The 14152-nt window shown below is 36.4% G+C and overlaps 1 protein-coding gene across 1 annotated transcript in view; it reads left to right on the top strand.

Annotated features, from left to right (window-relative positions):
• SCEL (sciellin) overlaps positions 1–13712 on the top strand; it is a 311533-nt gene extending 297821 nt beyond the window's left edge. Inside the window, exons 30-35 of the mRNA XM_035003214.1 lie at positions 2064–2156; positions 2849–2920; positions 4762–4833; positions 8440–8548; positions 11019–11121; positions 12543–13712. Coding sequence (XP_034859105.1) covers positions 2064–2156; positions 2849–2920; positions 4762–4833; positions 8440–8548; positions 11019–11121; positions 12543–12559 — 466 coding nt within the window. The 3' untranslated portion in view covers positions 12560–13712. The remainder of the gene's footprint in view (positions 1–2063; positions 2157–2848; positions 2921–4761; positions 4834–8439; positions 8549–11018; positions 11122–12542) is intronic.
• The last annotated feature ends 440 nt before the right edge of the window (positions 13713–14152 follow it).

The following is a 14152-nucleotide window of genomic DNA, read 5'->3' as shown; positions in this document are numbered from 1 at the left end:
AGACATGATGATTTTGTGGAAGATACACCCTGGTTCTGATTCTGGAACTGAGAAAGGACATCAGTGGAAAAACTGATGAAATACAAATGAAGTCTGTAGTTTAGTTAACAGTATTGTACCAACGTTGATTCTTTAGTTTTGACAAATGTACCATGGTTATGTATGATATCAGTATTAGGAGAGGCTGGGTGAAGGGTAGACACAGCTTGTCCACACTGTCTTTGCAATTTTTCCATATATTTAAAATTACTCCAAAATAAAAGGTCTAAAAGATCTATATATATATATATTCTTTTAAGATTTTATTTATTTATTTGAGAGCGGATGAGAGAGAGCACATGAGAGGGGGGAGAGTCAGAGGGCGAAGACAACTCCCTGCTGAGCAGGGAGCCCAATGCGGGACTCGATCCAGGGACTCCAGGATCATGACCTGAGCCGAAGGCAGTCGCTTAACCAACTGAGCCACCCAGGCGCCCTAAAAGATCTATATTTTTTTAATCTGTCATCTTCCAAACCTACTGGTGGAGTAAAATCCATCAAAGAGTTTATTGTTCCACATTTCAAATTTGTTTACTAATATTTGGTTTTTATTCACAATTATACAAGTTAAATCTTCATGAAGGCATAGTCATTAATCTCATTATAAACACAACTAGGAAATGCTACTCGTATTATCACTCCGTCTGGGCTGCCATAGCAAAATACCACAGACCGAGTGGCTTAAACAACAGAAACTTATTTTCTCACAACTCTGGAGGCTGCCAGTCCAAGATCAAGGTGTTGGCAGGTTTGGCTTCTCCTGGGGCCTTTCTCCTTGGCTTGCAGATGGCCATGTTCTCACTGTGGCCTTGCATGGCCTCTCCTTTGTATTTGCACGAACACATGCAGATCTCTCGTGTCACTTCCTCTTCTTAAAAGGACACAAGTCCTATGGCCCCACCCATGACCTCATTTAACCTTTTTCACCTTCTTATAGGCTCTGTCTGCAAATCACATTGAGGGTTAGGGTTTCAACATATGAATTTTGGGGGGAGACAATTCAGTCCATAACAGTACTATTTGAAAATTATTTCCTTTTTCTATTTGCCAATTTTGCTAACTGGTGATACTTGATTTTATACTGCTGAGGATGGTGCAAGCACATTTCAGACTCACTGACAACCCTTGTTCTTTGAAGCTGTTAATCTGTTAAAATTGGGTTTTTGTATTGTATATGATATGATTTGAATATTTCCAAAAACTGCTAGCTAGGTTTATAATTCCTGGAATGACATATTCTAATAATCACGTTAGAAAATCTGATGTTATTTCTACTTTCTCATTACTTAGTATCATTTTAATGTGGCTGTATGTTTTGTGAAACTAGAAGATGATTTTCTGTATGCCAGAGATAATATGTGAACAAATGTTTTCCTCTTCTTTGAGAGCTATCAGGGAATGGAAGGAACAGCGTGTTTAAAAATGATAAGGCTTGATTAAGATCTAAACTGTCCTCTTGGTTTTCACATCTCTTCTATATCAGAGTTTACTAACCTGGAGGGAGAAATGTGGCTAAAATTTTTACAATTCCTGCGTTAAAATTTTCCTTTGTTCCAGAGGAAAAAGAAAATATGCCTACACTTTTCTAAGCGTAGTGATATTTTTTTTAGTTAGCAGAAATCTAGGTCAGGATTCTGTAATCTTCAAAATATTCCTTTCCATTAAAAACAAGATGGAAACTGTAATTTCCAAAAGCAACCCCTGGATAATTTTCATCAAATTGATAAACTCTCAAGATATATTCTACATTATATATTATTATTATATATTATACATGAGAAGCTTTCTACAGTGGCCCTGCTGCAGATAATATGACACATGCCTGTAGATTATTCTTAAAGGTAAGACCGTGGTCGCTGTGGAGAGTGAAACAGTGTATGTATTCTATTTCTGTATCTGCACAGAAACAAGACAAACATAAAGAGGTTCATGTATGTAAAGAATGTCAATTGAACAGAATTTTAATAAAACAAAAAACTTCTAAGTGGCCTTAGAATGCCAAATATTTGTGTTTGCTTTCCCAGGCTAGATGGCCAAGTCGATGGATCCACGGATGCTTTAAACACCCAGCTCACTAGAACTCCTGCCCATTTGTATGAAGCCAGGAGAAATCTCAGGTACTGCAGCCAATTATAAAACAAATGACAGGACTATTCTCCTTCTGTTTTTAAAAATCATCTTATATAAAATCTGACCCCCCCTTTGAAATTTCTAATTTTATCTGTGACTATATGTAAACCGCTTCACACAAAGGCATTAACAGCTTAGTCACTGGGAAGTTTTGATACCTGCATAGGAAAGTGTAAATGTGATTTTTCCCTGAAAATTTTACTTTTTTTTTTTTTACGAGCCTGTTTGTGACATTGGTGTTGATATTCTTTAGGTAGATGTAAAGGTTTCATTAAATTACATGTTATCATGTTAGTTCATTAAGGTCAACTTTTTGAGATTTATGGGGAAAGTTATGGTTTGGAAATATGAATGAGACACCAGGGAAACAAACAGTAAAATGTATTATACAAATATTCCAAATAATCTTCATGCTCTACAGCAGATATTCTGAGTGACCAATTTTCATAGCAGCATTCTGGAAGTAGGCCAAGACAGTGGAAGCTAAGAACAGAATAGGAGATATGAAGACATTTTGCAGAAGTGGTTTAACACCCCTTTAACAATTACATTTCAAAAGTTATAATTTAAAAGGAATATATAAGCACTATTTGTTTGCATTGAATTGGATAATAGCCTTATTGTTTTCATTAGCCTTGTAACTAAATTTTAAACATTAAGTAAATGGTTTGAATTTCAGCTTCAATGCTGAAACCAGGCATGCAGGACCGAAGGATACCTTTGTGTATACAAGGACGTATGTGGAGAACAGGTATTGGAAATTTATTTAAAATATTTTGCTACATTTATTGTAATTTTGAAATAATCTGTATGTAAGAAGAGATGCTATTATTTTGGTGTAAGCTTGGTTTTTTTCAAATAGACCATTTAGGAGTATATTAAGTTCTAGGTATATAATTCTTTATAATGTTTCCAATATCAAGTAGTTGGCAAATAATCATATACAGTGATTGGATGAACCGAATACTTGAATGTAACAAGTGTATACATAATAGGATAACCATTTGTCAGTTCTCACATAATCGTATGTAACTGTATGTTTATAACAAGCTTTATAAAATTACACAATACAAAAATACACAAAATTACACGAATACTCCTTTACTGACTTCAAGTCCCACTTAAATAGTTCTATATACTACTCTGGTTCTGTTATTGTTTGCCTTTATTCTGAAATAAGGGGTATTACCTTTAGTAGATACGCTCTGGCCCAAATTACAGAGAATTGATATCCCCAGAAATCTGCTGCTTGGAGTGATGGGTGTTGAGGAAAATGTCAAACAATCCATTCCATTTCAGGGAGTACAAAAACAAGAATTAGCCTAACTGTGGGGTAATATACTGATGGGGAATGCAAATGTGATCTATGTGACATATGTGTCCATCAGAGCCCATTTCAAAGAAGAGAGAACATCTCTGGAGAGGGGTCCCTGAAAGGACTCTAGGGACATCATTATATGTCAGAAGGTGGACAATTTTCCAAAAAAAGGTTTCTCAAAACCGCACATCATTTTCCTTGTAAAATTCAGCTTCAGGTTTGATTTTTCTGCTGAATCTAATTCTCCCTGAACTATATGCTGATGTTGCAGCATAGCGTAGAGATCCTGGCATCAGATCTGGGATTGAATCTATGTCATTTGCTAACCATGTGGTCTTGGCAAAAGCAACTTAATTTGGTCACATCTCAGTTTCTTCATCAATAAAATGGGAGTAATAATATATTTATCCTGCACAAATGTGTACATACTCTTACTTAGCATTATGGGTTACATATTCCAAATAGATTCTGACAACAGTCTGCCTGTGGGTAGTTTGGAGGGAGAGAGAGATTTCCTATTTAAAAATCCCAGCTGAAGGTTGTGGAATTACCACTCACTGTATGAAATAATAGGAATGTATTGCTTCCAGCCTTAATATATTCCCAGGTAGCGTAAGTCTTGGGAAGCAATTATGAGCTGCTAGCTGGTGAGTGCATTGCAGATTTCATTTGTCTCTGGGAAAGACTGACATTTACAAACTGGAGCAGTCTGAGAAATGGAACAAAGAGGACTTAAAATTACTTTTTTTTTTTTTTTTGCTTTCATTCTGGACTATTTTTTCTTGGATGTTTTCAAATAAAAATAAACATTTCTACAGCTTTCTCTAAAAGTTCAAGAGTCTCTGCTTCTCTACCTGAATGGTGATTTTTGTATGTGCTTACACTGGCTTATGCTTTGCGCATTTCCTTTTCTCTGTTAGATTACATGTGGCTTTCTTTTAGTAAATGAATGAGGGAGGGGCAAGTATAAATTTCATGAGAAATGGTCACTTCTCTTCCTGTTCATACTTGTTCCTGTGCTCCTCGCCCTATTCTCTATTTACTTCAGTAGATATGTCAACTTATGTCACCTTGGAGGTGGCTTGTGTATTAGCTCATCTCTATATTAAAAAAAAAAAAAAAAAGACGTTAGTACATGATGTTTGTAACATCACAGAGAAGAATAATAAGGCTGCATGAGGAGCCGTGTATGCTTTGTCACCTGCATACGGGTGTGTACAACAAGACTAGGGAAATAGTCCAGTTCTCACACATCCGTATATGTTTGTTTCTAGAAAATCACTGAAGGATGGATATCAGAATATCTCTGGAAAATACATACAAACTGTTTATTCGACTTCAGATAGGTAAGTATATATACACACATACTTACATGCACATATGTACACTTATATATACATATGTGTGTATATATACTTCCATTATAATATGCATTTTATGTATTTTAGTGTATATGTATATATGCATATATATACTTTCACATATAATATATATTTTATATCCACATCTGATATATTTTTATTATATGTATAACATTGAAATATGTGATTCTTGTTGTCCATTGTACTTAGAGACAGCGTCCTGATGGTGATTGTTATATATGTGTACGAATGGGACAACGTACAACAACCTCTGCATCCAGGAATTAATTCTTTGGCTTCCTGTGTGTTGCTACTCTCTGATTTTGATGTACTTGATGTACTTCATTCCAGTAGAGTTTTGCATGCTTTCCAGCTATCTCCCAGACCAGCTCCTCTGCTGTTGCTGATTCCCAGGAGTCCCTGTTAATGCCACATTCTTAGTGTTTAGGCTCCATTGCATCACTTGACTGTGCCCTCAACCCTCCCTCCTTGTGGTTTTCCAGAGCCAGCTTACCTTACAAACAGCTGCGTGGATATGCTGCTATGATGCACTCTGGGCCCACACTCACTTCTCAAGACAGGGGTTATAATGCATATCAAGTTAGTTCTGGGAAACAGACACCAGGCTCTTGCTGTTGGTGATCCTTTTTTACCATTTAATGTTCAGTGAGGCACATAGTGATGCTCATGAGAATATAGCCTGCAGATTTCCAGTGGACAAAATGAAAATAATTAGCATTTCAACCCAACCACTGGAAACAAGCTGTAATGCAAAGGTACAACGTTTTATGGATGGTGTTTCTTTATAACAGAGGCGGGACATATGACTTATTGAGGGTGAGGGCATATCTTATTTTTATGCACAGCCTCAGCTTGTAATGCAGTGTTTGGCAACTAACAGGTACTCAGTAAATGTTTTCAGAAAAAATAAACTAATGCTCTGTTTGCTAAGAAAAACACGGATGGGCCAGGCATCAAAATAATATCCTCTTTCTGTCAATTTTATAAGATCTTGTAGTACCAGGGATCTTCCGAGTATCTTCCTTGAGGGATAAAGTCATCTGTGCAAGCATTAAAGCTACAAATACTGTCTAGATAACTAAAAACAAACTAACAAATAAAAAACAGAGCTTTTTTTCATAATGCTTTGAAAAAGGTCTTTGATTAACAGTATGATCTTAATAAGGACAACACCAACATCAGAGCTGTCCCTGGGCTCATGTTGTTACTGTTAAGGAAGGAAAACATTCTTCACAGAAGTATTGCTCTTAATATGAAGAATTTCAGTTCTTTACTCAAGTGGTCCTTGAAATTTTTCTTAGTCATCAGAGCAAAAGTCAATTCTCTGTAAGACCAGTCAAGCAACTTTTTTTTGTTGATTATTGTGTAAAATTAACTAAATTCCCAGAGTTCTTATCTAAGCATTTCAGTCCCATTTAAAGTGGCTTCACATTTTACAGGATAAAGACTAATTCCTTTGCACAATTATTTATGGGCCTTTAAAACCTGCTCCTGCTGAATATTGACTGGTGTTTAATCACTCCAGATACTCTCTTGGGTACATCCTGTTCACTCTGCATGGAATTCCTCTCCCCTGCCCCTCTGCACCTCACCGAGCTCACCTTGAAAGCCCCTCTGTCTTCAAGCTTTAACTCATGTGGCACTTTTTCCAACAAGGCCTCCCTGACTCCACGCCGGGGAAGAGTTGCTTCGTTGGCCATGCTCTCCTAATTCTCTCCATGTATCCGTAATATGCTGTGATCATTGAATCATACACTTGGCTGCCCTCATGGAAGGAAGGAGACCGTCTCACTCTTCTTTATATTCCCAGCTCTTCCCTCAGTGCCTCTACAATGGAAGCAGAGTAGAGAGTGCCTGTTTTCTACTCTTGAAGCGCTTACAGTCTTACATGGGAAATTTAAGTGTGTGTGCACACATGCATGTATATATATGAATTATGCATAGGAAAGTATTTGCCAGGAATATGTAAGGAAGTACCTTTAGAGTTAATTGAAAGAGGAAAATATTTATTGATATATATATATAAGGACTTGGAAGAGGGTGTTAGAATGACTGAAAGTATAAAACCAGACAAGTTTCATCTGCTTGAATCTCATCTACCTCCTCCTTCCATCTGTTTTTCTCTCCTCTCTGCTTCTAGTCCTGGGCTTGATCCTAGGATCAAGGCTCCTGGGCACGACTAGTTCACTTTCCCACAGGGAGCCCAATAGTCTTCATGGGCAGGCCTAGGGTAGCCCAGGGACTCTGGGTCCACACTGCCTCACTCAAATCCTGCCCCTGCCACTCAATTGTCTGCATGACCTAGCAAATTTCTTAACCTTCTAAGCTTCAGTTTCTTCTTCTGTAAAATGATGTAAAAATAGTCGTACCTGCTTCTCAGACATGTTGTGAAAAATAAATGAGTTTATATGAGCCATGTGCGTGGAAAGCACACTGCCTGTATAAAGTATATTAGCACTATATAAGCACTGGCTATTTTTAAAAAATTATTTATTTTAGAGAGAGCACGCACGAGAAGGGGAGGGGTGAAGGGGAGGGGGAGGGGTGAAGGGGAGGGACAGAGGGAGTCAGGCAGACTCCACGCTGAGAATGGAGCCTGATGTGGGGCTCAATCTCATGACCCTGAGATCGTGGCATGAGCCAACACCAAGAGTCGGATGTTTAACCGCCCGAGCCACCCAGGCGCCCCAGTATTGGGTATTTTTCTTTTACCACCCCATTGTGTGCCCTACTGTGGAAATTTCAGGCCTGCTGCTCACACCCTGAAACTAATAAACTTTGCAAGGTGCTACTTAAGACAGTTCTAATACCTTCCCAAAGGAAAAGAATCACAGAGCTGTTGGCCGTTCATGGGGTGATAGTGTGACTTTTTGGACTTGCTGGTCATATCTGTGGTTCATTTGTTATTGAACATTATTTTTCCAAAATAAAAAACAAAACTCTCTTTTCCTCATCAAATTTGTGGAGGGGTTATATCTTGTTGGAGAACATAAATTTTGTCATGAAAGCTAGCCCTGTAATTCTGAGTCTTAAAAGACACCAAGAGATTATACGCAGTTATAGGGGAGCATTCTGGGGACTCTAGACCCTAGAGTCTGGGGTACCACGGACCCATCATTTGTGAACTTACCAAAACACTTTTGAGTGGATTTGTATTGTTGTCCTATTGAATGTTTTGAGAGCTAAAATTTTATATTAATCTACAGTATAATTCTTCTATGATATATGCAAATTAATAATTCAAAACCCTCTTCTAGCTTCAAGGGGTACTCATGACCTAGTTCAATTGGGAAACTGTGAACATCTTTGCCCTGCCCAGATGCACCCTTGATTGCTAATGAATTAATAATTTGAGACTTTCCTTCATGTTAATTCTTTGATATTATTTTGAGGTAACTAGAAGAATCAATTCTATTAATAGAATAAGTAAGTCCCCAACTTCCCTTGATTTTCATACGATTTCCTAAAGTATCAACAAAATTAACATGTCATTTCCACATGACTTTATGGGGAATACATCCATCACTTGCATGATGACAAATTTATTTGTAATTGCTTACATCCCTATAGGTCTGTCATTGAAAGAGATATGTGTACTTATTGCCGGAAACCTTTGGGCACAGAAACAAAAATGATTTTAGATGAATTACAAATATGCTGCCATTCCACTTGCTTCAAGGTAAGGATATGTATATTGCAGTTAATGAAATATAGACCTGCATAATGATGACTAGAATAAAAATAATTGTTTAATGAAATACATGAGATGAAGTTAAAGCCTTCAGAAATAATCTAATCCACATTAATAATATACTACTTAAATATTTCTCAGAGTTCAGCCTGAACCTCAAAGGTTTATAATTACTATCTTGGCTTTGGGCTTAGAGTTGATTACTGACACATTTATTACTCTTACCCTAGAGATTTAAATCTGTAAAAATATAAATACTTGTTCTCTTTATAAAAGTTTTTGTAACATTTTAATGAATCATGCATTGCATAAAAAAATCGTGAAATCCAAAAAGAAAAAGAAATTGTTGAGAAGAAAGCTAGCAGCTTTTTACATGAGGCGTGAAATCAGGACTGATAGGCTTTAACAATAGTTGAAAGTCAGTCTGCTTTTGAGAACATGATTAGTTATAACTAACTGTGGCTGTAGTATAATAAAAATAAAGCTTACATAGTAGAATGCTTCAGTTTGTGGCCATACGCCATTTCTCTTACTTCTCACAGTAATATTGAATAGGTTAACATGACAGTTGTTGGTGTAACTGGTTGAGCACTGAACTGGGAATCTGAAGGCCTGAGTACGAGTTCTAACTTCCACTAACTGTGGCTCATTTTGGACCAGTTAGCTTGGCTTCAGTTTCCTTCTCTGTAAAATGAGGTAACTGACTAGACTAGTGGTTCTCAACTCTTGGCTGTACGTTATAATCATCTGGGAGCAATTAGGAGAAAAATAGAATGCTTGGGACCGGCCCTGATTAAATAAAAAAATCTCAAAGATGATTCCTGGGCATTGGTATTTTTAAAAGCTCCTTAGATAAGCTCTAAGGGCAACCAATTTAAGAATCATTTGCTTAAATCCAAGGGTCCTTTCTGTGCTGACATTCTGTGGTTGATATAAATTACCTAATGCAGTCAAGTACATGTAATACTTTGACAACTGATTGCTTCTCCTTCAATTAGCTTCAGACAGTGACACACAGCAATCAGATATATGATGCCTTGTTTTGAGAAAAAAATCCAATTTTAGGCCATAATTTATAGAATTCCATATAAAATAAATGTGAAAATTGCACAATTACTTATAAGAAAATGAAATTTCCTTTTAGTTATGAAAATTTACTCAATAAAACAAAAGTTAGTCCATAGCTCTTTATTTAAAGTTATTATGCAGAAAACTTTTTTTTTTAAAAAAGGTTTTATTGGGCGCCTGGGTGGCTCAGATGGTTAAGCGTCTGCCTTCGGTTCAGGTCATGATCTCAGGGTCCTGGGATCGAGTCCCGCATCGGGCTCCCTGCTCAGTGCAGAGCCTGCTTCTCCCTCTCCCTCTGCCACTCCCTCTGCTTGCGCTCTTCTGTCTATCTCTCTGTCAAATAAATAAATAAAATCTTTAAAAAAAAATAAAATAAAAAAATAAAAATAAAAAAGGTTTTATTTATTTGACAGAGAGAAAGACAGCCAGAGAGGGAACACAAGCAGGGGGAGTGGGAGAGGGAGAAGCAGGCTGCCCGCGGAGCAGGGAGCCTGATGTGGGGCTCGATCCCGGGACCCTGGGATCATGACCTGAGCCGAAGGCAGACGCTTAACGACTGAGCCACCCAGGCACCCCAGAAAACTTTTTAAAATAAGATAATTCTCCCAATTATTTCTTTTGGTAAATAACAATAATTTCCATTTATTATATTTTGGATGATTTATTTCCATTTTCGATTTAATTATAAAATACTACTGAGGATAAAAATGTCCCTACAGTCCTCGGAAAAGATGTATTACTCTTATAGTCATGATAATAGAGAACCACCTGGACTTGTTTAAATGTATTGAATTGATCAGTGACAATTTGCTTCAATGAACTCACCTCTGAAAGCCATCCAGTGACAGCCTCATGCTTGGAAGTCAGCCATTCAGCAGTGAACTTGTTTCCAAAGAACACAGGTCAACCCTTTCCTGCCTCCATAACAAACACAACACAAAACAAACTGTTCCCTAAAGCCTATGTAATAGCAGAGGTCTGTTTTGTCCAGTCAGACTGTAATTGGACAACATAACTCCCCCTTAGTAAGCAAACAAATATGCTTTGTGTTTTTGTTTGCGATGTCGAGTAGTGATCTTATCCTTGGCATAACCAATTTTTGAAAATTTATATCTACTCTATTGTGAGTTAAGTAGAAGCTTCAGTGCTATATATGCCCTGAAATGCACATTTTCAGAGTAGAGAGATGTTGTGAGAATTTATTTGAAAAGTTCAACATTAGGGTCCTGGACAAGTACATTCTCACTTTCCCTGTGGGTTCTCTTTCACCTGAGTGTTGCTATGTAGGATGGTACTGAATGAATCGAAAGGGCTTTTCTATCCTGTTACACTAAGAATCTAGACTTCATATATAATGTGTATAAACTTCATATACTGTTTTTTTCTTTAGTGTGAAATATGCAAGCGGCCTTTGGAAAACCTACAGGCAGGTGACAGTATTTGGATTTATAGACAGACAATACACTGTGAACCTTGCTACTCTAAAGTAATGGGTAAGTGTTAAGCTCTTTAAGAAATGATCACTTTTACTAATATTAATGAGCACTTAATATTGTTGAAATGAAGGATTTCAATAAAGTTAAAATATTTTATTAATTACACTTAGTTAAGAATTCAGCTGAAGGTAGTTATACTATCATAGTATTTTAAGGTATAAAATCAGTCAACATATATGATTGTCTCCTGATATCAGGCCAGGCATAATACAACTAAGTAAAGAGGTCACTTATTTTGGAAAGTTTTTTTATTTTTTCTAAACAAAAATAAAGATCTTCTTTGCTCAAATAATTGTTTGAAGTCCATTTCTGTGAATGACCTTTTATATTTGCACTGAAGTATACTTTTGTATCTAATTTGGTTACTACGCTAAATGCTTTTCAATGTTATCTTTAAATGGAAAGTTTAGAGCTAGTTCTATATAATTCTATATTAAGTATAGCATCTAAGTATTTTTTATGAGCTCTTAATTGACATAAATGATATGAGAAGAAAACACTAAGGACTTGCATTTTTAACTCATTTTCTTTAAGCAGTGTAAAAACTTCAAAAGTTGATCTAAAAGTTATGCACAAAGTACACTAAGTTAGCAAAATAAAATCCTGTGAAACTTGATTAGTTTTTAATAGCCAGTATCAGGATTTTATTTTTAATTTAATGATACGTAGATAGAATAACCGAGATGATATTGGATAGCAGGTCAACAGTACTATGTGAGGGCAAGTTCCCTGATGTCTTACTGGCGTGGCAAATAAAAGAGGAGCATGTGCAGTTCTTACATGGGATCCAAAATATGGAATTTAATGACAAATGTGTGACATTAATGAGGTACTGGGAGGCTGCATCTGGAAAATGCTCTGAGAAATACGCAGAAACCTACGTTCCATCAGGCTGCAGTATCAATTACAAGAACAAACCTAATTATATTCATACTTGGCTTTCTATTTTCTGCTTTCCCCAGCCAGTTCCCATATTCCATTTTCTTCCTAATTTAGCAGCCTTATTATGATCCAGTATTATATCAAAGGCCTTGGTGTGCATGGTGGCACCCTCAAACTTTCAGTCTTCTAGAAATCCATGAAACAGCTTAGGAGATATGATTACCAAAAGACTCAGAGATCTTTGTGTCTTCCTCCCTGTCTAGGTGCACTCCATATGCATTGCCTATTTTATAGTACATATTGGTTGGCAAGACTCGACTCTCAGGCATCTCATAAGTACAAGTACCAGGCATTGGTAACTTTGTGTTTATGGCATCTGACCCAAAGCCATAGTGATGAATGCAGTAGAAAGAAAAAGTAAAATGCTTCACCCACCACTACCCCGTCGATGAATAGTTATTTAAAATTGTTTAATTACAGGCTTATGTTTGTACTGAAGTTGTATTTCTAACTGTTATTTTCTTTAAAATTTTCAGCAAAGTGGATTCAATAATTCTGGCACATGGAAATCAAGAGAAAAGTGTTCATTAGGAAGTTAAATTTTATTTTAAGAATATGTCATCTAAAAAAGCTTTTACACTGAAGATTGACCCTTGTATACAACTAACAATTCTGCTATTGCATAAATAGTCTAATTGCCTTCAATAAGGTCATATACATAAAGGAAGTCATCTGATATCTGGCTAGATTTAGCCATGAAAAATTCAAGTGGTTCCAGTTACCAATGTCGAAGGGATGATGCTTCTGATGGCAGTGAGCTGTGTCAACCCTAACTAGGTCCATCTCTGCTCCGGAAGTGGGCTGCACATCATGGTTGCCGTTATAGACAAGTTTCCTTTTCTCTCATCTTTGTTTCCCTAAGGATTTGTATTTACAGATACTATTGACATCCTGACAAACTGTCAAAAAAGCAAGATATATTTCTTTTATGCTCAAAAGAAATGTTGATAGAAATTTTTTTATGAAGTTTGGCAGAAAGATGTTTCATATAAAGTTGTATGAACCTCAGAGGATCACTTGACCCTTCCATACAAAATGATTGGTCCCTTTCTGCTCCCCAGATTTTCTGATTCTAAAGCAAGTGTTGTTTTCTCTTTAAAAGCATATTTGAATATGTGTTTGTTAAGCATTTTGAACTAAATAGTACATCTAACCAATTTAATGTTATCCTTCAGTTTGCCACAGATATAATTTTTATAGAATGTTTTAAAAACAGAAACATGGATTTATGAGTAATGGGTAAAATTATACATGATGTGTATAGTTTACATATTATAAGTTGTTAGATTTTCTTTGCATGCATTTCAAAATCCAAGTATATGAATAATCTGAGAAATAATGGTTGTGGATTACAAAGACATGTTCTTTTGCTTGTCGCATCTATTCATATTACATAGCACTTTACAGTTGCAGACAGCTTATAAGTAAAAATAAAATGAACTACCAGTTACACAGAACCTTTTGTGGAGTGTCTATAAATATCATTCACTGATATCGATGTTCTCAATTACAGAGATCATAATTTTGTATATTCTATGCCATGCTGGTTAATGTAATTCTTTAACTACTTTAGCTATAGCTTTTATTTTATTATTATTTTTTTGAGAGAGAAGAGTAGTGGGGGAGGGGCAGGGGGAGAGAGAGAATCCCAAGCAGGTTCCACGGCCAGTGCAGATCCCGACACAGAGCTCCATCTCAAGACTCTGAGACCATGACCTGAGCCAAAAATCAAGGGTGGGTTGTTTAACTGACTGAGCCACCCAGGCACCATATAGCTTTTATTTTTAAAGAGCTTTTTCTTGAGGAATTGAAAATTCAATAATCATATATGAGGAACTAGTATTATTGTGAGAAATTGAATATAAACTATTTTATATGCACATAGCAACTGCTTTCTCAAAGGAAGGCGTACAGAATATTGAAGAGAGGGCAGAATTTTAGGGAAGCTTAAGGTAGTTGTGAAAAACTGACATCAACTAGGGAGATTAAATGATCATCATGTATTTTCCAAATGTTGATAAATTTAAAGAATTATTCTTCTGTGTAATGATTTCAAGAATCTGTTCCTTTTAGAGACTGGTCTGCA

Source organism: Mirounga leonina, unplaced genomic scaffold, assembly GCF_011800145.1.
Source record: "Mirounga leonina isolate KUSES-001 unplaced genomic scaffold, KU_Mleo_1.0 Mir_127, whole genome shotgun sequence".
NCBI classification, from domain to species: domain Eukaryota; kingdom Metazoa; phylum Chordata; class Mammalia; order Carnivora; family Phocidae; genus Mirounga; species Mirounga leonina.
This window is presented reverse-complemented; position numbering and strand designations above follow the sequence as displayed.